General features: G+C 42.7%; 1 protein-coding gene across 1 annotated transcript in view; it reads right to left on the reverse strand.

Annotated features, from left to right (window-relative positions):
* Nucleotides 1–749: 749 nt before the first annotated feature.
* Nucleotides 750–25,380, reverse strand: part of LOC112553952 (neurotensin receptor type 1-like) — a 55,752-nt gene continuing 31,121 nt past the window's right edge. Inside the window, 4 exon segments of the mRNA XM_025221481.1 lie at nucleotides 750–4,778; nucleotides 4,781–5,173; nucleotides 5,176–5,543; nucleotides 7,134–7,271. Of these exon segments, the coding sequence (XP_025077266.1) occupies nucleotides 4,342–4,778; nucleotides 4,781–5,173; nucleotides 5,176–5,497 (1,152 nt within the window). The 5' untranslated portion in view covers nucleotides 5,498–5,543; nucleotides 7,134–7,271 and the 3' untranslated portion in view covers nucleotides 750–4,341.

Below are 25,380 nucleotides of genomic sequence, written 5' to 3' on the forward strand. Positions count from 1 at the left end.
CAGCTAACCTCTAAGGTACTATCTCGACACTTTAGATAAAAGCCTCGTTCTAAGTTCCTATTGTTGCCGGTTTTATAGCAAGCCCAATCTAATATTTATTACCTTTTAAAGCAAGAATATTTTCTCTTAGATTCCTATAATATTGTAAACTGCTTAAATTTCTAAAATGAGCTGCAGGACTATTTCACAGTTTGGAACAACAATCTCAAAGATTACAATAAAATGGTAAGTTAGAAAAAGTATAACGAAAAGTAAAAGCAATCTAATTACAAGAATATAGGAAGCTTAAGAAGCTTTTTAAAAGAAAGGCAAAAACATAACAACAAACAAATTTCACATAACACACATACGGACACAGACCTTGCTGTTAGCAGTCATAACGGACAGAGGCAGATCAACAAGCATAAATATAAGACAGGAAAAACCTGCACAGAAAGCCTACCAGGCCTGGCAGAGACAGAAAAGATGAGATGATGTCTGGAACCGGCAGAAAATACAGAACTGTCGCAGTGCACACGAACTCAAGACTCCAGAAGCTGCCATGCAGGCCACCCGCAGTTGGCAACACCCACACCTTGCGAAATCTTCAAGGCCAAAGCTGGAGGTAAATTTGCCCGAGCTTGTAGACACTTATAACATTCCACAATTATCATAATCACTTGTTAAAAGAAAACCCGTAATTTAATTTCTTTAAAAAAAAGCGACAACAAAAAGACATACATTGCAATAAGAACACAAATCTGCCAACGTTTTTTTTGTTGTTATTTATTTATGTTTTCATTTTCGCTGAGCACGACGTGAGTAGCGATTTAAACAAACAAACAAACAAACTAAAAAACAATTCATCTACTCGTGCTGCTGTGCCCCGTACGCAGCATGTAAACAACAACAAATGAAAGGAATGGCTGGCAGCACTGTACGGAAACATAACCCAGTCATAACCTGCACGGCGAAGAACAAAGACAAGAAAACACTTCTAGTGACAAGGATTCTGTGGTCAAGCTGATCTTGTCTTTACTACTACCTTGGTCTGACACAAACAATGTAGTTTTGGCTATTCAAAAGATTTCAACTATTTCATTAGTCTCTTTTAACACTTTGCACTACCATTGATATTTCTGTCATGAAAATGTTTATTAATGTCTTCACTCAACAAAACGTCTTCACATTTAATAGGAAACAGAGAAAAATCCACACAGAAGTCAGGCACACATCTGTTTCCCCAGTGTTCTTCACAATACTTGATTCAAGTAATTTTTTCCACAAAAAGTCAAAAGATAATGTACAAGTTCTCTGATTTATTCAAATATTATAACACAGAAATATGGAATTTAAAATACTTCTTTGGATTTCTCGACAAAATAACATTTGTTAATTAAAATGAAAGTAAGCCAAAACACTATAACATGTCATGAAATAATTAATTTTAGTCTTTCAGTGCTCCCAAAATGATATTATTTTGTATTTTGGACATCATCAAAAATGAGCCTTCCAAGACACAGTTGAACTGCTTTTATTACATTTCATTCAAACTGTGAGAGTTTTCTTGTAAAAAAAATCAAAGAAAATAAATACGATTGTTATAGCGTAGTGCAATACACAACAATATGATAATAAAACCGATAAAGATGATCAGTCTTAGTTACTATCCTAATCAATTTTTCAGTGGTTTTTCGATTAGTTGTTACCGATCCCTCTTACATTATCCTGCAAAACCGCCAAGTTCGACAAGAACTTCGATGTTTTGAGTGAAATATTGCATTACAACGATTCGCCTTTTATGCTGTTACAAGAAAAGAGAAATGTTTACACCATGAACACACGCATATTGATAAACCATTCAGACTTTATTTCACGAAACGAAAGCATTGACGAAGTCATGAAAACACGAATATTAGACAACCGACACAAACTATCCAAATCACAGATGTGCAAGATCTAGAGAAAATATTGCTCAGAAATTGGTTTCCGACAAGAACTGAAACGAGATGTGGGTTGCCATGGCAGCACAAACTTATCAGTCAAAGAAGCATCACAGACGACACCAATGACGGTCAGCTAAGTAATTATCATAACAACATATTTATTCTCAACTTCGTCGTCATCATCATCATTAAAACGAATACATGTTTTATTGTCCACCTTGATAAACAGTTAAATGTAATGTTTACTGATAGAGTCCAAAGAGCTCCAAAGTCAGTAAAAATAAATATAGAAGTTGCTTGATTGATGATTACATTCCACAGAAACTGAAGATAAAAAGTCTGCAGAAACATAAAATGACAGCAAATACCAGGGTTCAAAAGGTGATAGAATGACAGTTTTTTGCAATACATTTTGGTGGTTAATACGGTGATTGTTAAAGTCACTCGGCTGAAAAAAGAACAAATGTGTGTTTAAAGAGAGAGAGAGAGACAAAGAGAAAGAGATAATAACTGAGACATAAAGTAAGGAAGGGCCAAAAAAAAAAAAAAAACATAAAGAGAAGAGAGAGTGTGTGGATGAATGAATGTGAGAGAAAGAGAGGCTGCTAAATTTAATTTCTAAGAGCAAGCACTCTGCACTTTACAGAACTGATGAGTTCTCTTCTCACTTCCATGTAAAGGTCGTTACATACCCCGAGTCCTGAAGCACATTTTGATATGCTACACCTGAGCATTCTTCTTTTACATCAAGTCATCGAAACATTTTTGTCTAAGAACAGCCATCAAATCTTCTCGAGAGTTATCTTACAACCCAGAGAAATACCCGGGTGTCAAGATATTTAACCTGTTAGAGTGCCTGCACCCTTGTACGATGTCAAAACTTTCGAGCTAACAAAGACAGCAATCGTGTTTACAAACAACTATTTTGTTAGCCCATGGAACCATTTTGTGCTGTGCTAACAGAATAAATGTAAATTAGGTCAGTCTTGTCGAACTTGCTTTCCAAAAAAAGATGAAGATGAGAGAAGTATGACCCAATGTGAACTTTCAAAAATAATTCATGTCGACAGCATCACCGAGAACACTTTAAATGAAGAATCACTCGCAAGAGAATCATTTTCTGGAAACAAGAGTCGGTGCCTGGTCGTCTGCAACTTTTCTTTTTTGAATGCGAAGAGCTCCACACCTTCTGCCCCAACCCGAGAGTCCATTGATCAAAGATGCTTCAATCCTTCATCCCCACCCTGAAGCAGGGATGTTTCTCACTCAGAATCACCGGGCGCAAAAGAAAACAACCAGGGCAGAAAACTCAAGCATGCTTCCGATGCACAAAAATAGTTACTTGAGCAGCAAGGACAACAGACGATTAGTCCGTTCCAGTCATTAGTCCCGGTAATATCGATGACAATGTTTTTTCAGCGAGCGTTTGTCGAGAGGCGCATCAATGGATTACCTCCCTGTCATCAACAGCTCGTTGACTGTTGGTGACGTCACCGTCCAATGGCGGTATTCTCTTCAATCATTCATCGAAAGGTCACTACCACGGGGATTGGGGTGAAGGAAGGAGGGCAATGAAAGCCTATTTTTGTCTTTGCGAATGTTCCATCCATAAACGAAGTCATTCGATAAAAGCAGTTATTTTTGTAATAGCTTTATTACATGGATTTCTCTGCGATGGTGGCGACACCAGCTTTTGCAGAGAAAATTAAAGCGTGTGAATTAAAAAAAAATAACTCATTGATTGAAAGCGCTGATAGTGGTTACGCTTTATTATATGGTATATACACATTCCTGTATCAGGTCACAATAATCGACACGAATGAAAAGTTTTCTTTGTGCGCGAATGCGTGCGTGTGTGTGTATATATGTGTCTGTGTGTTTTATTCCTCCCAAGCTCGTGCGGTACAAATGTATGGTCGGAAGTGTCTTTGTGGTGACACCCAACAACGACATCACTGTTTACAAATGTCAGTCAAGTGTTGAATACAAACAGCAGAGACACTCAGGCTCTTTGTAATGTCTTTTTTTTACATCCTCTACAACGAACTGAAGCTTGTGATACATAGCTACCGACTAGATGCAACGTATTTCATATTAAAAATTCTGTCAAGGTAAACAGAACTATGACAACTATTTTCATCAAACGATATAAGTTTGTTGTTGTTTTCAATTTCCACATCGTGAACGGATGCAGCCACACCTGCAGGTATAGTCGCATAATTTCTGATGTTTCACAGGATTGAAGTTTCCCGGACCCGGACACTATTGATTCTCAACAAACAGAGCAATTTAAAATTCGCTTTGTATTAGTGGACAGTCCTTCGAAACAGTGTCACTCAGTCCTCGCCCGGACTTCCGGTTCCATCGGCACTTTGGCCGCTGTGAGTTGGGCCCCTCGACCACAGCAACCATATAGTCACATGGAGGTGGTGTAGGCCGTCGTGCACGTCTCGGTGGCCATTGTGTGTCCGTTGCTGGACACCATAGAATACCTGTCACCTTTGTGAGTCTTGGTGGCGAACGCCCCAAAGAACTGGAACTTTCCATGACACGTGATCAGGTAAGTCAGTTCCCGCCGGAAGTGCTTGCCCGTCAGGTAGTACACGAAGAAGTAGCAAGCAAAGTGCGACATGCAGAGCACGTCCACGATCTTGCGCGCCTCCATGTAAGCGAAGAGTCTGGACCACGTGGGATCCTCCCAGACCTCTTCGTCCGTCATGGTGAAGTTGCCCACCGGGAAGAGGGACTGCATGTTGTTGACGATGGTGGCGGCCAGCTGCGTGATGATCAGGTAGAAGCTGACAGAAAGCAGAGTCAATGTGGAGGCCGTGTTGTTGGAGCCGCCGGTGCGGCTTGCTGACGGGTGATGACTCCGTTATTGGACAACTTGATTATCTCGCGCAGGACGAGCGCGTTGAAGACCAGGACGATGAGCGGCAGGGCCGCGAAGACCACCATGTCCACGGACCAGGTCCAGATGTTGAAAAAGCTGCTCTCATCGCCCTCCGTGGCCACCGGCCTGTGATTGCAAGACTTCTGCTCTTCGTTGTAGGTCCAGATGTAGATTTGCGCTGCAGAGAGGGCGACGGACAGGACGACGAAGACCACGACGATGAAACAGGCGCGGCGCACCGTACACCACTTCTCCTTCAAGAACGGGTGGCACACCGCGGTGTAGCGCTCCACCGTGAAGCCGAGCACCAGCACCACAGACAGGTACTGGGGTACGTAGAAGAAAAACATGAAGGCTCACAACCGTCCTGCACAGCGTACACCTGGTAGCCCCACACGGTGTTCAGCGAGTACAGGAGGTGCAACAGCAGGAAGATGACATCGGACACGGCCAGGCTGCCCAGGTAGATGGCGGAGGAGTTGTTGCGCCGCATGCGTCGGCCAAACCACACGATGGCCGACACGGGGTTCCCTGTCAGACCGATGATGTACCACAAGGGCAGGATCCAGCGCTCTACCAGCGGCGCTGTGGGCACGAATTTTTCCACCAGCTCGGTCGTTGACGGGTACCGGTCGAAGATAGATGTGGGGCCCGCGACTGTGTCGTTGGTGCTGTTCATGGCGGCTGTGGCGACGGCGTCGACGACAGTGGGGTGGGTGCAGACCCTGCGGAGTAAGATAAAATGGGATGTCGTTTAAAAGAGGGAATAAACGTATGGCGATGATGATGATGATGTGATGATGATGATGATGATGATGATGATGATGATGATGATGATGATGATGATGATGATGATGAGTGTTAGCGTTTTAAAGTCGTGTCACACAAGACCTTTATTACAATAAGACATGGCACAGGGAGGGCGGACTACGCCGAACTAACAACTAAGACTATGTCAGGGCCAAGCAGAAGGCCAGAAAACAGATTGGAAGTGAGTGTATAATGTGCTTGGCTAATCAACAGAAATAACCTCAAAAATGAAGATTTAACATCATGACAGTCGGAATACCGGCACTTGGTCTTCAGTGGCGAATGTTGTAAAAGAGACTGATAAAGGTGGCTGATATCAGATCCTCTGATAAGTCTTGTTAGTCTTGGAGTCGGGACTAACTGCTGCACGACCTTACTCAAAAGTGTTCAGACCCGCTCTGTACTAGAGTGCTCACCCCTTCATCACACCATTAGCTGTTTGGTCGAAAAACATCTGATTCTCGAGGCAGGTAGATAAGTGTTGGTCCCTCATTAGGGGCTGTGAGGCTCCAGACAGCAGTTACGGCCTGGACCTGACGAGAGACACGTGGTGTCTAGTGTTTGTGTGAAGGGCGCTACAATCGGCGAGGATTTCAACAGATTCCATACAAGAAACAATGTAGGACATAGTTTCTTTATTATAGTAAATTGTCTTCAGTTTATTATTGGGGAAGGTACGCTGGGAGGGCTTGCAGTCATATTATTTTTGCTAACAGTAAGTGTTTCGTGTTGGACGACGAGGGTGACGGAAGCAGTGAGAGTGTAATCAGCCCCGGGGTAGCGTTCCATTACCACACCCCTGTCCATCTCACGAACCCACTCCCCAGGTTCACGACAGTGTGCAGCTGGCTTTGAAATGCTAAGGACTTTTTTTGTACGAGCTCTCGCATCACATTCTGTTCTGCTTGTCTACAACCGGATGGCGAGATTCTAACCGCCGACAGATGCAGGGTTGTAGAGGGGACACGAGGAGACCCTCTCCATTACACGTTGACAGATTTCTCGCCCAAAAGAGCAGGATTCGCCCTCGCAATGTGACAGCACCAGGTGTCGGTACACAATAATAGGTTTATCGATGGGCAGATCCTCCTGTCCTACCAGCTTCTGCTGCTTGTATTTGCTTTAGGTATTAAAATGTAACAACTCCATCGTCGATATAACTTCCACGATTTGCTTTGTGCCTGTGAACAAGGAACTCTGTGTAGGGTTCATGGCTGATGTGAAGGAGCGTAGGTGTGTCCTTCTCGAACATTGAAGAAAGGAGTTGACTCTCTCTCGCTCTAGTTAATGTATGAATCTTTGGGTAAAAAAAAGAGATACAAAAGATCTCTTTCGAGTATTATCATGGGTGGCAATACAGCTTAAAATCACACACACATATAACTAAATGTAGACAGACACACACACACACACACCACACACACACATACACACCACAGATACACACACACACAAACATATATAAGACACTATGCATATATAATTTGTATTTTTAAAATATTTACTTTTCAACTTATCTGGCCCAAATCTCTCTCTTCAGTGACCGTTGTCAACCACAATCATTTTATGCTGTGGTCAGCAGACACTGTGGAGCAGTTAGAAAACAGGATGTGGTCACAGTGTTTTCTGGATTTGGTGAGATCCTGGAAAGACACAAAGCTGTAGGTTCAGAAACAATGTTAGAGCACAACTTTGAATGCTAACAGATCGACTCACCAAAAATTTAAACTAATAACTATATTCTAGTGTATCTATCTTGAATGTTTGAACGTTTGTGTCAATACAGCTTGTGTGGATGGATATACTTAAAAAAAGAACAATTGAAGAAAGGAAGGAAGTCTTTTGATTGAGATAAGAACGGAGTAGAGAAGAAGAGAAACACATGGTTTGTCAGAAACTTAAAAAGTAGTCATGCTGATTGTTTTCAAACATAATAGAGCAGCCAGAAATTCCCCGCCACAAGAAAAAAGAAGAGAAACTGCTGATAATAGAAGAAAAAAAAATTGAGAAAGTTTATAAAAAGAGCAATCTTGCCATTGGTGCGGAAACTAAGTGTCCAATCACCCACTTGATTACTTTTTTCTCACTGTCACAACAGCCAGGTTATTGTGCATAATAACTGAGAGTTTTTATTATTGTTGTGGCTTTATGTTTACTAAGCATCTTAGGGAACGAGCCTCGCATCACATGTCTTCACACCCGGATGTCCAAGCTCCTGCGGCGCTGTGAGCGATTTTTGTGTAACACTAGACAGCGAAGGATGGAGCGAAGAAAACCCTCCTCTTCCCCTGAGGGTTGCTTAATCAGGTGCTAGTATTCTACCCCGCTCATCTTTTCACAGACTGTATCTTTAGTTTGCCTTCGCACCCCTGCCTCCGACAAACTACTTAAATCTTACTTAGGAGGTAGAGTTTCTTCTTTTATATATATATGTGTGTGTGTTATTCTTAATGTTTCATCTAAAACTTTGTCCTTCTGTCAATCACTCACTATTAAAAGAATACTAAAGGTTTTTGGGGCTCTAAATTTTAGGTAATGCTTTTCCCTCTCTTTCACTCAATGAACTTTATTAGAAACACAGGAGGGTAGAGTCTGTAGCGGGAACATGGGATTTTTCGTCCAGATAAACAAGAAAAGAACCTGTCCAAGGCTAACCCAGGGGCTGGGGATCTCAAGGTATTGATGACAAGCGTTTTCCCTTGTGCTACAAGACCAAATGGCTTGGCATGACACTGCTTTTCTCCCCAGCTAATGGCTACAACATCCCAGGAGTCCTGCCTCCTCTGAGCCAGGTGCTGCACCTAAAAATGTCCGTCCTCCGCTTCTATTTCACGCATGCGCCAAAACCGCTTAAAATGTTTTAAAAGACCAATAAAAACATTCTTACAACTGAAGACGACCGCGTTTAACATTTTTTCTAAAAAAAAGGTAGTGTGGTCTTCACTAACATGGATCGCAAATGGAAGCCATCACCATCTGAAATCGGAGTTCTACAAAAAGGATGATGGTGGTGTTAAAGGGGCGAAGCCTTGAAGTTGACGTGGAAACCTCTTGAATGAGAGAACGATTCAGTTAATGCACTTATGACGGTTTGCCAATATTGGAAAAGTGTGTTAAGAAGTTGTTATGCGGCAATAAAAAAACAACATCTAGAGACCTGGACATTTAAGACATGTTAGGCTGGAAAAAAATGACGCTCTCCTAAATGAAGAGGAGTGGGGGATGGGAGAAAAATATATTTTTTTAGATGGCTTTTAACAGCTCAGAAGCTCAAAAGAACTTCACAGAAAACCCCAAAAACTGTAGAGGAAGGGAGGTAAATCAGAATCGACTAGCTATCGAGAGTTAAAAAAAGGGGATCAGATACTAGAAACCAAATTGTAGAGCCGTCGACATGTTGTCAGAACCAAGTTGTTGGAAAGTCCTGTGATTTGTGTATGAACAGATTTTGCGTGAGATGACATCGAAATTTCCCGTTTGCAGAAAATTGAATGTAAGGCCTTCATCTGCTTCCAAAAATCAGAGCCCACCATCTCAGAACTTATTTTTCCCAGAAATGATCATAACCGAGAGTTTATATAGCCTGGCATCCCTACACAAGGTCCTTCTCTCTGTTTTTCACAAAGCAAGATCCATAAACATGTTAAAATCTAAGGACAACAAAGCCGTTCGAAAGAGGAAAAAATACTAAAAATAATAATGCATATTCTAATAGTGTGGAGATTGATTGTTTATGCTTAATTCATACATGAAAACATTTGCCAGGAGAATAAGAACAAGTAAAAAAAACCCAAAAAAAAAACAATCAGCGCACATTTCCTTGTCCGTGAATGTTTGTCCTAACAGGAGGGAACAATTTCCTTCTAATGTCATATTATGGGATGCATTAACTTCCGCTGTCGGACACATTATCGCTCAATATCCAGTATCTGTACCTCTTCTGAGTCATTACATTAACGCCTGTCATACTCTGTTTATGTCCGGGTGGATTGTTTGCACCCAGTGGTCAGCACTAACCAAGTGAGACGCACCTACGACAGTTCTGTGTATTGTAGTCCTGACATTTATTTCTTCATCTAAAACATTTAGTTATCTTTCTTTCGCTCCATTTCCTCGAAATAGTATATGTACTATTAATCATCATAACAATAATAAAAATCTTCATCATCGTCATTATCATAATAAAGGAGCATGCAGGCGAGGGTCTCTCTCAGCATTCCGTTGCTGAATGTAATTGACATTAATTGCTAATGATTCATTTAACCTGAGCAAATATGTGCTGTGCTGGTTGTGAGGCCACACGTGTGGGTGTGTGTTTAATGTCGGTGAACTCGTCTAGGTACGTGTGTGCGTGGGCAGGGAGAGAGAACAGAGAAATAGAGAATGAAAGAGAGAGAGAGAGGGGAAAAGGAGAGAGGAAAAACTGAACAGAAAAAGCGAGGAATGTACAGAAAGTCAGAGGCAGGAGCAAGGGAGAGCATGACATGAGCACATGAATCAATTGTCAGATGTTTATTTTCATCCTCCCGCGTGGATAAAACGCTGACGCCTACTCTTCTGATTCCCGTTTCCTCACCTCTTCATCACCATCCTTCTTATCTCAGTTCCTCCCTCCTTCCTCTCATTCCACGGTGAAAATATTTTCTCTTTTTTCGTATTTTCCGACTCACGCACCGTCAGCAAACTTTAGGAACTCTAGCCTCGCTCTTGCGACAGTCCGGGCCTGACTACCTTCTGGAAACGAACCTGATCTCCTATTGTTCCTCGCCCTGAAGCTAAATATCAGCCTGGGGACTCCAGGTGGGCGTCAGGAGACAGGAGACAGGAGACAATCCGTACAGACACGTCACGCTATGTCATCCCACGGTTGCGAGCTGAAGTGTCCGAGAGTTCCAACGAGTGCTGACTGAAAAGAGATGCGAACTACGGGTTTCTTTGTCAAAAAAATGTCAAGAAATCCTCCCAACCCGTCTGATATCCCCTGTAGACCATGAATAATTCATCGTGCAAGGCAACTGTTTGCGAAGAGTTTATACAGGGAATGAATAAAAACACACAGAAAAGGAAGGAAGTTTTTTTAAAAAAAGAAAAGAAAAGTGAATGTAGGCCAGACATTGTACTCCGGACAAAGGATATGTGCGGCTGCTCATGCGCACGGAGGTGAGAGAATAAGAGGAGCTTCCGGAAAATAGCAATTAACTCCAGTCATTCTTTCTGTAATCAATAAAGCTGTACTGAGAGAGAGAGAGAGAAAAAAAAAGTTATGTTTATGTTCTTTCAATGAAAAGAGTTCCTAGCGTGATAAGTTGGCAGTGAGGATGGTGCTGTTTTCTACGGAATCAGCAACTATGTTTATTATCACGAACAAGCTGCCGATCTCGTAAGCAGCTTGAAAAAAAAATAGAGTGCCGAGACGAGATGTGAACCCACGACATCCGATCCACTGTGTTGGTGAAGAGCGATTTAACACCTTGCGCCAGAGGACCGCGCTATGTTGAGGAGAGGAGAGGAGAGGAGAGGAGAGGAGAGGAGAGGAGAGGAGAGGAGAGGAGAGGAGAGGAGAGGAGAGGAGAGGAGAGAGAGGAGAGGAGAGGAGAGGAGAGGAGAGGAGAGGAGAGGAGAGGAGAGGAAGGTTAGACCAAACTGAATGCTTTAATGATTAATGCGTTCACACACCTACAAACTCATTAACACATGCATGGATTTACACACTGACAGACGCACTGCGTACTTCTGAACACAATGCAAGTTATAAAAGAAAACTTGTTTCAAGCAAGTCTACTGACCTATCACCCTCTCCCCCTCACCCGGTAACAAAAAGTGAACTAGATGTATCGTGCTATACTAAACTTTGAAAATTAAATAAATCCACTCGAAGCTTCTGAATGAGAGAATGAGCTATGCTTTAAAGCTCTGTCAGTCAAACTTTACACTTTCTTTTCTCTTTCTTACTCTCTCTCTCTCACACAACTCTCTCTTAGTCGCCCCACCATATTCACGAACCTCCTTGCCACGAAAACAATCTCTCTTGCACATATTGATAACACTTAAGGACCTGTGGGATTAAAGTCAAAGCTTTAGAATCGCAATCAACATACCCGTCTCTCCTCCAGCCCCTAACGGTTCAACATGGCGACCTCAGCAGCTCATTGAAGGACCCTCCCTCCACAAAATCCGAGGAAGCAGTGGCCGTGAGCCTGTCCCTCCATGAGCCTGCAGGCTCAGGCATGATGCTGGACCACGAGAAGCGAATTGTCGACTAGTGCACGACCACCCAGCTCTGTCTTTTTTATATCTTAACCGGGTGTGACGGTGGCGCCTCCTACATCGCGTGAATTCTATTTACTGTTTCTTCTGTGTTCGTACATTATCGCCATTCACCTGAGGTCGGAAAGCAGGCCAGTAGGGGAGGAGGGGGCGGGGAGAAAGTATGGTGTGAGTTGATTTTTATACCTTCACTCGGCATGGGATGAACTTGTCCAAACGCGAACACGGGTGGAGAAAAGAGTATCATTTACCACTCTGAATAGCACTGATATCTGATGCCATTCCAGAACCAATTCTGGCGGCCATAAACATGGTCTGGCTGTGAAGCAAACAATCAGAACACGACTGTATAATTGCTGTTGAGACCAACGGAGGACTTCTTGTTCCTGTCTGCAGGTAGCGGTGCATTAACTTTTCTTACAAATTTGGTTATTAGGATATCATACAATCAGTTGTATTACTTTTGTCATTAGCACATCCTAGGCTTGATTTTAATCATCTCTTGTCACATTCTGCCTTTCGACACCTGCACTTGGTGGCCCGGTGGCAGAGTGGTTGTCGCCTGTCACCAATACAGTGAAGGTTGACTGTCCTGGGTTCAGCTCTCATCTCGGGTAAACTGTTCTTTATCGGAATCTCTGCCTTGCTGTGATATAGACTCGCTGGCTCGGAGTAAAACACCAGTTTTCTCTCCACCAAACCCGGACATCTAAACTAACCTAGGACCTTGTCATTTCGGTTATTTAAAGAAATAAAAATAATAAAAGTAAGCAGGAGAACAGTTTAGTTACTGTAGTAACTTTAAAAAGTAAAACTCGAATATTTTCGTATTTTCTCCTTTTATTCGATTTAGAGAAAACATTTATTTAAAAAAAAAAAAGCCTAACCGACTCTTGTTACATCTGGTTTCGATCCCTCAGCTGAAGTAACCTGACACCTTCTGCTCCAGTTAAGCAAAGACTTTCTAATTTCAAGACCAATTGTTTAGCAAAACAAACCACTCAAACAAATGGCGAAGTAATATATACCGATATAAACATTTTAAGGACAGAGCAGCTTGTAAACTGTCTTGTCTCTAAATCTTATTACAGACCTAACAAAGTTTAAAAAGTTTAGGAAAGTAGAGGCTCGTAAGCCGAGAATTCTGTCCTTTGATTTACGGTTTCGAGCAGAACATGTCTCAGGAATAAAAAAAAGAAACTTTTATAAGCCTGTGACTGTTTTGATATTTGCAACCGTTGGTAAACAATAATAATATATGGGGAGGATATATGCGAAGAAAACCCCATGAAGAACTGGTTGGTCTTATCTAATGAGCTGTCTGTTCACAGAAATCAAGTGTCTTGTGGATGTCACATGACCAAACTAAGACGGCTTTCTTTTTCTTTTTTCTTTTTTCTTTTTTTGATTTCAGGGAGGATGGACTCCAGGGGATCAAGTAATGCATGGAGTGTACATCCAACACAGATGTCACAATTATGCTCAGTCCACGGAATGCTCTGGAGCCTCCCATCTGTTTGAAGTTCTGCTCCATAAAATATGAGTGTCAGCCCCGAAGGCGGCTAATGAGACCTACACACAGCAACTGCAAAGGTTGAAAATAAGTCGAACAGCAGTGAATACCAAAATACTGAATACCAAACTACTACAGTAAACATCTAACCTTTCCGCTCTCAATTCTCTTCTTGTCCTCGTCCCTTGTTGGCTTAGGAAGACTCTTTCATCATTCAATTCTTCTTCTTTTATAGACTCGCTTCTACTCCCTTGACTTTATCAATCCTTAAAAAAGAAAAAGAAAACAGGTCTTAGCAGAAAATCCTTTACAAGGGAAGAAAAACATCCCGAAAGAAAGACGGAGAAAGAGAGACTGGGCGGGCAAAGAAAGAGTAAATGAAAACAGCGAAGAATAACAAGAGAAAAAGGTTAGTTTTATTTGACATTTGCAAGGAGAATCGAAAGCAACAAATGACAAAAAAAAATGTTGTGATATTTATCGCCTGGTCCACTCGCTGGTGGGAAGGAGTCCCGAGCATATCTAATTGTCTCCGGCGTTATTTCATCAAGTGAGCACTTGCTTCTCGTCTCATTCGGCTTTCTGCCACCGACCGACAGTCAGGCTCTGCATCATTAGCAGTGGTTACCATCGCAATCTTTTTTTTAAATTTTTTTATATTTTTGCCATAGCCTGGTAATCGTGCACAGTCCCGTGGATCGCATTATATTCACACCACGTATCTATCACGCCACGTTTAGTCTCATTGTCAGGCGGGATTAACATCCCGTGTATTTGCTCGGTGTTATTTCTTTACTCCCTGCTTGACCCTCAACTCCAGTTAAAGGTCTAGTAGGGTGCGAACAACCAAACAAAAATAAAGATTGGGTAACGATAGGGACAATGTTTTCCTCAAGATATACGCAAACAAACATCAAAATGCAGAGAAAAGGAAGCAACAGTGATGTTAAGATTTTACACAGATACGACTAATTAATAAATGGTCCAAACTATCTTATTGGGTATAGCCTTAGCAAGCCAGATGTAGCCATGTACAGTCGTGACCTCTGACCTATTTCTGAATGTGATGGTTGTCGGGATGTATTTCTAGTATGGCAAGAGGTAGATTTTTAGAAGGAAGGACATATCTCGCACTGAGATTTACATAATTATTCCCCCAAATGCTCTCCAACAGACCTTTAAGTCCTACTTTGTTCGCTATGATTGGCTTGTTATGATTGCCTGCAGGACTTGCAAGCTCTCGTATTAAAGCTCAACTTATCTCCCGGCATCTCTGGTTTCCTTCAACTCACAGACGCCCATACAAACATGCATTCCTTCTTCCTTCTTCCTTCTCTCTCTTCAAGAAAAGGAAGCGTATAAAGAGGAAGAACAAGTAGACTATAAGAAGGACGGGGAAAACAATGACTTTTCTCTTCCGTCCATCCCTGTCTGATTCTCTCGCGAGACAGACGTTGCACGCTCCCTGTTCGTGACTGAAATGACTTACAGACTATCTAAACACACACACACACACCAATAAACACCAATTATTCATATTATTTCTTTCCATTCTGTCCACATACGCCAGTCAATATGTCTGTTTTCCATCGCTTTCAGTCCTCCGATACAATATTTGCTGGAAGAAAGCCCAATGTTTCTCGACAGCTCCATACAAATGTTTCTCCTCTGTCGATATAATTTCGGTCAGTCAGTCAGGCCACCAGACTCATCTTGTGGTCGACAGTCAGCACGCGCTCTGTGAGTGTTTCACGCAGGAAAACAACTCTTATTTCTTCCTACTCTTCCTCCCCCCTTGTTTCTCTCATTTCTTCCTACCCTTCCTCCCCCCTTGTTTCTCTCATTTCTTCCTACTCTTCCTCCCCCTTGTTTCTCTCATTTCGTCATACTCTTCCTCACGCCTTGTTTGGCAAGCAGCCGTAATCACTAACTTCAAAGAAGGCTCCGCCTGTTTATTTATTAAAGAAAAGCAGCGAAGACCAGAAGTGACAGGATTGCAGGAGGCAAGGAGAATAAAATGAAGAGGAAGCGACAGGAGTAGAAGGTTGGGTAGAAGACATTAACCGGGTGCGTGCACAAGACAATTCTCCCATGAGTCACGCACCCTGAAATTCAAGAAAGGAGTTAACGGTTGAAAGACTTTTTTTTTTTAATGAAACAGGCTAAAATTCTCCGCATCGTTAACTACAGAGAAAAACAGAAAAGCAGGTAAAAGCGATCACGTGATCACCGCCGACATAAAAGAATGTCCCAGGCTCACCTTGACGGTAAATATTTAAACTTCAATCAAACCCTGGAGACGATCAGTTTTGCTACTGTGACTGCTTTCAAAACTGTAACATCTCCCTGTGTAATGAGGAACAAAACAGTTCTTACCTACTTTGTTGTAAACAGTTGAAAGGACCCGCCGCAGTATCCATGGCCGTGTACACAGAGAGAACCTAAAGGTGTATCGACTGTTCACAGGTATGTGGAGACAGGGGGAGAGCAGTGTGGACAACTGTACATCGATAAGACCAAAGTTTGCAGGTAACAGCGTGAAGTGACGTACGTTCCACACCAGTAACAACATGTCTGCACGTGCTGTGCAGCAGTCAGCTGCTCGTGCACAGCTTCTCTTGACATGTGGCAACTGCTTACCTGCGCAGGTACTTATCACCTACATACACGGTCTCTGAGAGCGAAACACGGAACTACACGGGTAGAATTCCATAGCTAGCATTAAGTGACTGGGGTGGCAGAGGTATAAATCTAGGGCTGAGCTGTGAAATAAAAAGCTCCGTGGGACTTTTTATTGGTTTATATCTCTCTAGTCCAACGAAATGAAAAGTGGTCAGCGCAGAAGTCTTGACATGAGTCTAGGTGACAAAATTACTGAGACAAATATTGGGATAGATGCAGGAGGGGTGGTTTGAAACGGGTATCAAGTTGACTGTAGATCAAGATAGAGGTCGAGGTGTACCGTGGGATAGCAACATGGTTTCAAGAGGATGTCAGCGTGGGTAACCAGGAACGGACTACAACGCTTGCCCAGAAATATAACGAACATGACATTAAAATAACATCCAGAGTGCTGCTTCAGGCAAAGGAAATATAAAAATTGACTTTGTCACTTTTTCCTTCACCTTTTCTTTGGAATCTGTAAGTGGCCGCATCTAGAATGCAAGGCAGTAGCATCCGGCCATCCGGCCATCCGAGTTTCGATTCGACTCTATCGATTCCTCCTTCCCTTCCACCCCAACCCACATCTCCACCTCCTCGTCTCCCAACCTGCAGTCAAAAGCACAGCACGTTCAGCGAACACCACACCCACAGCCTCCCTCCCTATCCTCACACCCCACTCTCTCCACCCTGACCAAAGAACTATGACTAGAAACGAAAGAACTGCAAGAGCAAAGCTGCGCTTAAGTGCATTTTCTGATCCCGAACCAAGGTTTGGTCGCCAGGGATCTCGATGTCACTTGACCCCACGCGAACTGAAGGTTCCACGCGGGCTGGGGTCGCTTTGGGGGGTAGGGCAACCGGAACGAAAGTATTTGCAGAGCCAGCGGGCTATGAAACACTGCTTCTTGCTGCAAGTCGCTGACAAATGGCAACTGGCGGTAGACACCACGGTCTGGCGACCTCCGGCGGCTGGATCGAACTCCAGCAAAGCTTTCCATTCACAGCTTTACTCCACACAAAGGTGCTGCAGGAAACTTTCCACCCGCTCCCTGCTTCTGTCTCTCTCTCTTCCCCTCCACCACCACCCCGAACACACTTCTTTCTTGTTGAGATTAAACATACCGGAAGGCGGTAAACATAAAAGTGTTGGCACCTGACAAGTCACGTGATGATCAGCAAGAATGCACGGTGGGAAGAGTTGGGTGTAGAAACCTGCTTCGTTGGGTCAAGGTTTTGGTCCAGTTTTTTTTTTTTTTAGTTAGGAGGTAACCCGGAGGAACTGCAGGGAATTGATGGACCAGCAGCTCCTGTCAGCATCAGCACAACAGACTCCGCTCCACCATCAAAGGTAGACAAGAGACAACACACCTGAACTGATCCCTCACACCCGGTTGTAAAAGTCCGGGGATCATTGCTGGAATGTGTAGGACGCTGCTACCCACTCTACACCTGCAATTCGTGAAAAATATTGGGGGCGGGTGGATCAAGAGGGGTGGGAGAGATTTTTGTGCGCACCTGTTAAGCAGTGGCTCGTGCACTGCCACAACCTGACGGAGGGAACACAAGGGGACTTGTAACATGAGCTCAGCCAGACTCGATCCTGTTCGTAAATCATTCATTCACTGAGTGCTTCCTGTGGAAAGGGTACCCGAGCTCGTCGCGTGTCTCTGAGTCCGTTATCGGTGCGCTCGTGTGTTTGTGCATGCAAGCATATATCTGTGTCTGAATATATATATATAACAAGTGTATGTTTTCATTTTTTCGTGTTTGCGAATGCGTGTATGAGCTTTTGTGTGTGTGTCCGTTGTATATGTGCACTCGTGCGCACCGCTCCGCTGTCCTCCCATCACCTGCTGTGTATCCCCACAGGCATACTCTACCTGATCAGAAATCTGTGAATGTTTCAAGGCTACCCTGGGTGTGTCGATGCGCTCGCACACAATGGCAGGCGACCTTCGACCTCGCCCTCTGCCGTCTGTCGCTGTGTGTCGCTGTGTAAACAGCAGCGGCAGCTGCAGCATCACCAGCTAATCACGCGAGGTCAGCATCAAAGCCACCCTCACAAATTCTGTCTTCATCTCTGCAAGGTCTGAATGCAATCTATTCCTTTTCTTTTCTTCTCTCGTTTCAACCAACTTTCTTCATCTCCGCAAAGTTCTTTCCTTTCTCTTTGTTTTTCTTTCAATCGTTTTCTCTCCTTTCTTTCTCTACTCATTTTCTCTTTTTTTCCATTTAATTCTCAGCCCTCTTGCTCTTCATTCAGTTTTCCCTCGAGCTTTCATTCCCTCTGTGTCTTGGTGTTTACTCAAATTTTTTTTAATTTCTCTTTATTCCTCAATGTTTTCTGTCACTCTTTTCGTCCACTTCCATGTTGCCGTGAGAGAGACTCCACTTCCTTGTCCCTCTGAGTCTCAGCCTCTTCCTTTCTCTCTCTTTTGTATGGAAAATGAAATGAGTTATGAAAGCTGAATTTACAAGCAGGTGTAGTTGAGATTCGCACGTCCTTATCGACATTACACGGCCAGGACTCGTATAAATGCGCAATATATTTGAAAGTAAAATGATGACGCGCCTCGGCGAAAGGATAACAGCTGGTGAGTAAGCCGGTCACGTGTATACCCTGGGTATCCGCCTTCCCCAACTAACGTCCGCTTCCTTTCACCCCGCTGCTCAGAGCTACCCACACACCAGGTCTGGGTACGAGGCTCTCTTGAGAGACTTTGTGGACATTGTGACGGCTCCTTGCTGTCATTAACAGCTCACCTGTCTGGACGCTACCTTGACAAGTTCAAGACCTCGCAAAGCACCTACAGGAAGCAGATTCCTTCAGTTGCATTCATGGCCCCAAGAACTCATTATCAAAACTGTTGTCAACATTGTAAAGGAGTTTCACTTTTAAAACGCAACCAAACCTATAGTTCCAATGGCAGGACAAGAATCATAGTTGAAATGAAGAGCTAACAATAACAGTGCAATCAATTTAAAATAATAATAACAACTTTCAGACACATTTTGAAGTCCGTTTCGAACTTGACGATTTCGAATAATGCTGTATTGTAAACAAAAAACAAAACCAACAAACAAATCCAGTGGACCGTGAAAAAGACAAGAGAGAAGCAAGCATGTTACAGACACAGCAAACTTGACACCTCATGCACACAGACTAGTATAATAAGGACCACTTCTGAGCAAACACATTTTTACTTCTCCCGAATTAATATCTGTTCTAATCCCCAGGCTAACATTTTGCAAGCTGCTAGAAGCCATTCAGGGATTAGAGTAAAACTCTGAGCACATCACCGCCACAAGTAATGCGAGAGGTTACAGTTGCTGAGTTCACTACCAGCCTCGTGTCTGTACGAGTCATCATGTCCTCTACACATCACCACATCCCAGTCTACACCTGGAGAAAAGGAAATCATCGCTAGGCTTGATGGTTTTTTTTCTTTAAAGGAGAGGACAGGTTAAGTGCGCAGTGTCGCGTTGAACACTGGGATATAGTCCTACTTCTCCTCTTCATCGTCGTTATTATTATCATCACTATCATCGCTGTTAAAACGTCAGTTCTGTCTTCTTCAACGTTTATATCAACTGGTTATCTTTGGATTCAGATTTTTTTAAACAAGGAGTAACCTTCTCTCCCCCGCACAGTTTGCTATCATCCTCATTGACCACCCATATGATGAAATAACTAAAAAAAGAGTATAACCAGCATATCAGTCCCAAGTGTAAAAAAATGATAAAGTGGACCAAGATAGACACCGACTCCACCTCTAATTAAAATAAACAACAACAAAATTGAGACGTACAAAGGAAAGCTTGTCCAGTTGAAGACACTACATTGTTGCCAACTGGTGTGTCAGGAGCGACTGAGGTGAGGCAGACACGATGTGAGGCAGTCAACACCACCAACAAACCAGCTGCCGAACAATTCGCAAGTTCATATCCTTGAGAACACGCGACTGGGGTGACTGGGAGGGTCACTAACCCCTGCAGGAAGGCGACGGGCCCTCGACGTGAATGAAAAGATCTTTTGAAAACACGCACGAACGAGGGTTGGGGGAGAGGGGAACTTCCCCGACTGCCTGTGTGCCTGTAGGGAGGATAGTCCTGTTGAAAATTGGAGGCTTCGTCGACAACTGCAGGTAAACAAGAGGGACCGGACTCTTTACCTGCAGCGACATTCACGGCATCCATGCGTTGCCACGGCGAAAGTCCCAGAAAGAGATAAAGATCAAGGACAGGAAAGAAAGCCAAATAAATAAACAATAAACATCCCCATACCAGTCTCCTTTGCCTCATATAGTAAACAGGTTCGTGATAATTGATAGCAATTTTAAAGGCTTTGCACACTATAGTAATATGAAACATTTCTTAAATTCTAAAACTTTGTTTTTTTTGGCTTGGTTTCTTAAAAAATTTTACGAGAAATTTCGTTCCTGCTCTGTAACTTGAGATCATAATTGTTGACATGTCTGAATCGTGACTAAAAATTCACAGGGTGGAATAAAGGCAGGAGTTTAGAAGTCACAGCAGGATCAGAGCCCGTTATCTGTACAGTCCTTACTACTTTCTTCTAAGTGGGACAGATGGAGATAGGAGGCAGGGGAATACAGAAACAGCAAAAAAATATTGCTAAAAAATTAAAGTATATAAAGTAGATCTTCATATCTGGACGCATTTCTTAATTTCCAGGCAACAAACACCTTGCGCGGGGGCTGTGATAAGAGTAGGAGGCGACACGCGGGCGGAGTGATGGAGTGATGGAGTGGAGGAGCTGTACAGGTATCAGCAACACTGAACTGCACTCACACCTTTCACTGAGCCCACCACGATTCATCGCAGAAGGTGTTCTGCAAGAACATGATTTTATAATCCACAATTTTCCATAACCTTAAGGAATTTCTGTATAAAAAGGAAAGCACCCCCAGTAAGCCGAGAGAGTTTTATTCTGATTGTTTTTCTGCACGAGAGGATAACATGGCGGATAAAGCAATAAGTGAGATCGGACACAAAAACAATAATGACTGCGAGTGGTGGAGATGCTGACAATACAATTTCCTAACGGTAATAGAGAGCAAACACAGGGCTCAATAAGGCAAGACAGACAGAAAAAACCTACAATACTAAATCTTTGTATTTTATTTGATCTTGTCGTTGATCGCCAGTTATTTTTTAAAAGTTTTTCGAGGGGAAAACCCCAGAAGCATCTTAGATAGGAACGTGCTTGAGCATAAGAGCGAGAGAGGAGCAAAGTTTCTTCTCTGACCTTTTAAACATCAATCGTAGATGAGATCGCGCAGCGGAGGAATACTAGGCATCCAAAGAAGTTTGAGGTCGAAGTTCAAGGATCACGTGCTGGTGGTGCGGAGGGTGACTGGAGGGGTTAACGTTTGGTGCGTTCAGAGAATATCAAGGCGACGAAGAGGTCATCAACAGTAGTGCATCGCAGTCACCATTCAGAACACTCTCGCAAGACATGACAGTCGGGGGTCAAGACCACATTCTCTCGGCACCAACCACCAATTTTGACATCACAGTTTATGTTACAAGGATGTTGTAGCCAGTTCAAGTTCACAGTCGGTCTTATCTGATTTTTCTTTAGGTTGGAGAAAGATTGATGACATCTCCGATGTGTGTGCGAGCTTTGATGCAGCAATAAAACTGAAAAAGTATGAAGATGTGTTTTGGAATTTGAATGGAGTGGCGTGAAGACGGAAACGAGGCGGAAGACACTAAAAATCAAAAAGTAAGAGAACACGAACATCAAATGCGAAAATATAACGTATCCAAGGGCGAACAAACACACACACATACACACAAGCACGCATTCATCTACACAACACTTGTCCTGCTATATCCGGGAATCTGTTTTTATCAGAGAAAAAAAGCCGAGGGAAGGAGAGGACTTGGTTCCTCCACGCTTAATCCTAGCCACGGTGAACCACTTGCACTTATCTATGGGATTCAATGCACTTAGTAATGGGATCGACTGTTTGCATGTACTTTCTCTTTTACTGTGAAGATGAGAGCTCAGCTAGTGAGGAAGGAGAGACAGACTGCCAGAAAGGAAAGAAAAGACAAAAAGAAAATTCTTCAATCAAGCTGTGAAGTGATGCCAACTGCAGAATATCCAAGAAAGTTTTATTTAAACTATCTCTTAGGCTCTCTCTTTCTGTTTACCCGATGTCTGTGCAAACAGACGTTTGAGTGTTTTGAAAATGTTGTCACTAACCCAGTTGCACTTTTTTTTTTCTAAAACCCATTTACCGAATGCTTAAAGGACACACGATGTGTTTATTTTCCTTTTCCTTTCTTGTGCTCTCGACCGCATCGAGCTGAGCACAAAGATAACGGACCTCGTGCCTTTTGAATTTTCTTCCTCCGAGCAACACATCTTCCGACCGCTTCTCTTCTGAATGCACGTGATAAACAATAAGTACATGGCCCTGGTCTGTACTGATGCATTATTTAAAAAAATGTGGTCTACAAACATTTAAATAAATGAAAACGAATAAGAAAGGATTCTGGGTTCTTAATTAGAAGTCTTATTTTTATTTCCTCTCTTTCCGCGTGCATGCCTGCGTGTCAGTGAGCGCGCGCTGCCGAACAATAAAGAAAAAGTCGTTAATAGAAAAGCCCGTTAAGGATAAATGGAGAAATTTATCACTCTGCATTCAAACGAGACATAGGGGAAAAAAATTAACATCTAAGGATGAATTTAAGGTGTCTCTAACTGGTATTTTAATGAGTCTTCAGGGTCTCATCTTTGCTGCAGAAACTCTCAAGGAAATGAACATCGTTTCAGGACGGTTGGTATCCAGGGGGACAGCAGCAACATCATGAAATCATTAGTCGCTCGTCCTATTCTGGAATTTAATTTGTCGTTGGGATGACACCGAGTGTACACTTAAAGAACTACTAGGGTCGAATATTTTTCGCTCAAATGCTCAGCTCAAGATAATAGTCTAGTGAGCTAATTTCTCTGGTCTTAGACTGCAACATAATCTTCAAAACATTCTTGTGCACAGAAAGAGATTAAGAAAGGAAAGCCAGATGGTTGTTCTGCATAATATGATATTATACATATAATATCCATATTTGTTTACGTGTAGGCTGCAACCAATACCTTTGGTTGTCGTGCTTTCTTTTGAAGGCGTAAAAAATAACTTTTTAAAATTCCTTTTATCAAAATCTCACCATATTCACGCCTTTTCTCTCTTTTTATTTTTAACAGATGTGTTGAACAGTTTAGAGAACGATTGAACATTGCAGGGCAGTGAAGCAGAGACAGTAAAAAAGAATCGAACGAAAAAAATTCGTAACGGTCTAAATTAATGTTCGCATCAACTCGACAGTAATAGCATACAGGGGGGAAAAACTCTACAATTACTGGCTATCATTTAATTTTTGTTGGCTATTATATAATGCTATCGACATAAAACGATGGGCTACGAGAGTCGACTAAAGGATTTAACTTGTTATCTGAGGAAGAAGGAAAGAAAGAGGAAATAAAAAGAAGTGTGGAAGAATGAGGAGCGTTGAGACATTACACAAAGCTGTTAGGCAAGAAACGGTCTGGATATTACAATATCGCAGCTCTGGCCGCCCCAGGGTATTAAACACCCACAGAATCAGATGCCTCATAAATGATGCCATTTTTTTTCTTTGGAAGACAAGCCCAGATTTCTCGCCAAAAGGAAAGGTTTTTGTGAAAGAAACCATCGTTATTAAGGATGAATTATTATAACCCGAACTATAAAAACTCCATTCAATCTGAAACAGAAAAGTTACATGTTCCGAAAAAGTGGCTTAAAATATAAAAAAAACCCAACTAAATTGACTTTTACCAAAAATAAAAATGGGGAGATTGATGAGGAAATGAGCATTAGATATAACGGGACAAGGCTGAACTTTCTCTACTTTTGTAAAGGGCGGTAAGCACGCAAAAATATATTTCGTTAGATCGGAAATTATCAATGCGGGAGTTGGCGGTGGGAAACAAAAAGTCAACAAAAGCTGTTTCTTTCAGATAAGGGGTCTGGCTGGGCAGAGGAGAGACAGATCGGAATAAAGTGAATTAGTCCTCTCCTATTCTCCATCCTGTCCTCCACCATCTGAATATGCGAGCGTGCAGCTAGTGTGGATGGTCGTGTGTTTGCGTGTTGGTGTGTGTGCGAGTGTCTGAGTTTCACACAGACTTAGGTGGAATCTCATTCTGACCTACAGGAAAGTTAAGACCAGTATTGCCTCACGCTTGGGTTAGAATGAAATTCAAAATGGGATCTTGAGAGATGAAATTCGCCGAAATCCAGCTGAATTGTTTGAGTTGATTGAATCTACTGCAACATAGCTTATACAATTTCTTTCTTTCTTTTTTTAGGAAATCATCTTAGGAACGAGAGATGGGGGAGGAGAGAACGAGAGGGACGGATGGTGGTAGCTGAAAGAGGTTGAAAGAGGAGCTTCCAGAGCGAAAGAGAAAAATGAGAGAGATGAGAAGGATTAAGATTTTGGTTTTGGAGGGAAAGTGCTTCCACCTCGCTGTGATTTCGCACTGTTTACAGATAGGATTCTCTTAAATGATTCAGGCTCCTGGTTCAATCTCATCAAACGGGTGGGGTTACAACATAAAGTCTTTTGAAGAGAATCAGGCTACTTCTGGTGGTGACAGTGCACCACTCTTTGCTTCATGATTTGTAACGAGGGGAGGAGAGTAGACAAGTTTTCTTCATTTAGTCTTTTTGAGAGAAAGAAAGAAAATGAAATTGGTCTAAGAAAAGAATCGCGCCCGTATTTGAGACGATTATTTCTGTATATTATTTCTACTAAAACGAGGCATGAGACGACAAATCTTCCGGTTTAGTCACATTCTTTGTTTACGCTCGCCGAGACTAACAGCGGAGAACTTCGCACGAGGCTAAGCGTTGGTCTTGGCAGACAAACAGCAATTCCACCTATACATGTCCGTGGTTATGATCAGCTAAAAAAATTCAGCGAGTGCAGGGATTATGAAAAAGGAAACAAAATAACTTACTCTTCCTTTGAGAGAAACCTAGTACGGGGAAGCATTCCTCTTTCCTCTCAGGTGCCCACTGAAAATTGAACCAGGACTGCTCAGTTTCGTTATCCTCCAGGGATTTTGTTTCTCTTCAGAAGGAGGCTGAGGAACATCCGCATACATTATTGATACAGCGAGTGCTACATGGACAGGCTAAGACATGCGGGGCGAGGCCTGGAGGCTCGAGTGGACTTGATTCGCATGCAACACCTGCTCTTGGTGTTTGGAGGGCGACACTTGATGCACG

Source organism: Pomacea canaliculata, linkage group LG13, assembly GCF_003073045.1.
Source record: "Pomacea canaliculata isolate SZHN2017 linkage group LG13, ASM307304v1, whole genome shotgun sequence".
In the NCBI taxonomy this organism is placed as follows: Eukaryota; Metazoa; Mollusca; class Gastropoda; order Architaenioglossa; family Ampullariidae; genus Pomacea; species Pomacea canaliculata.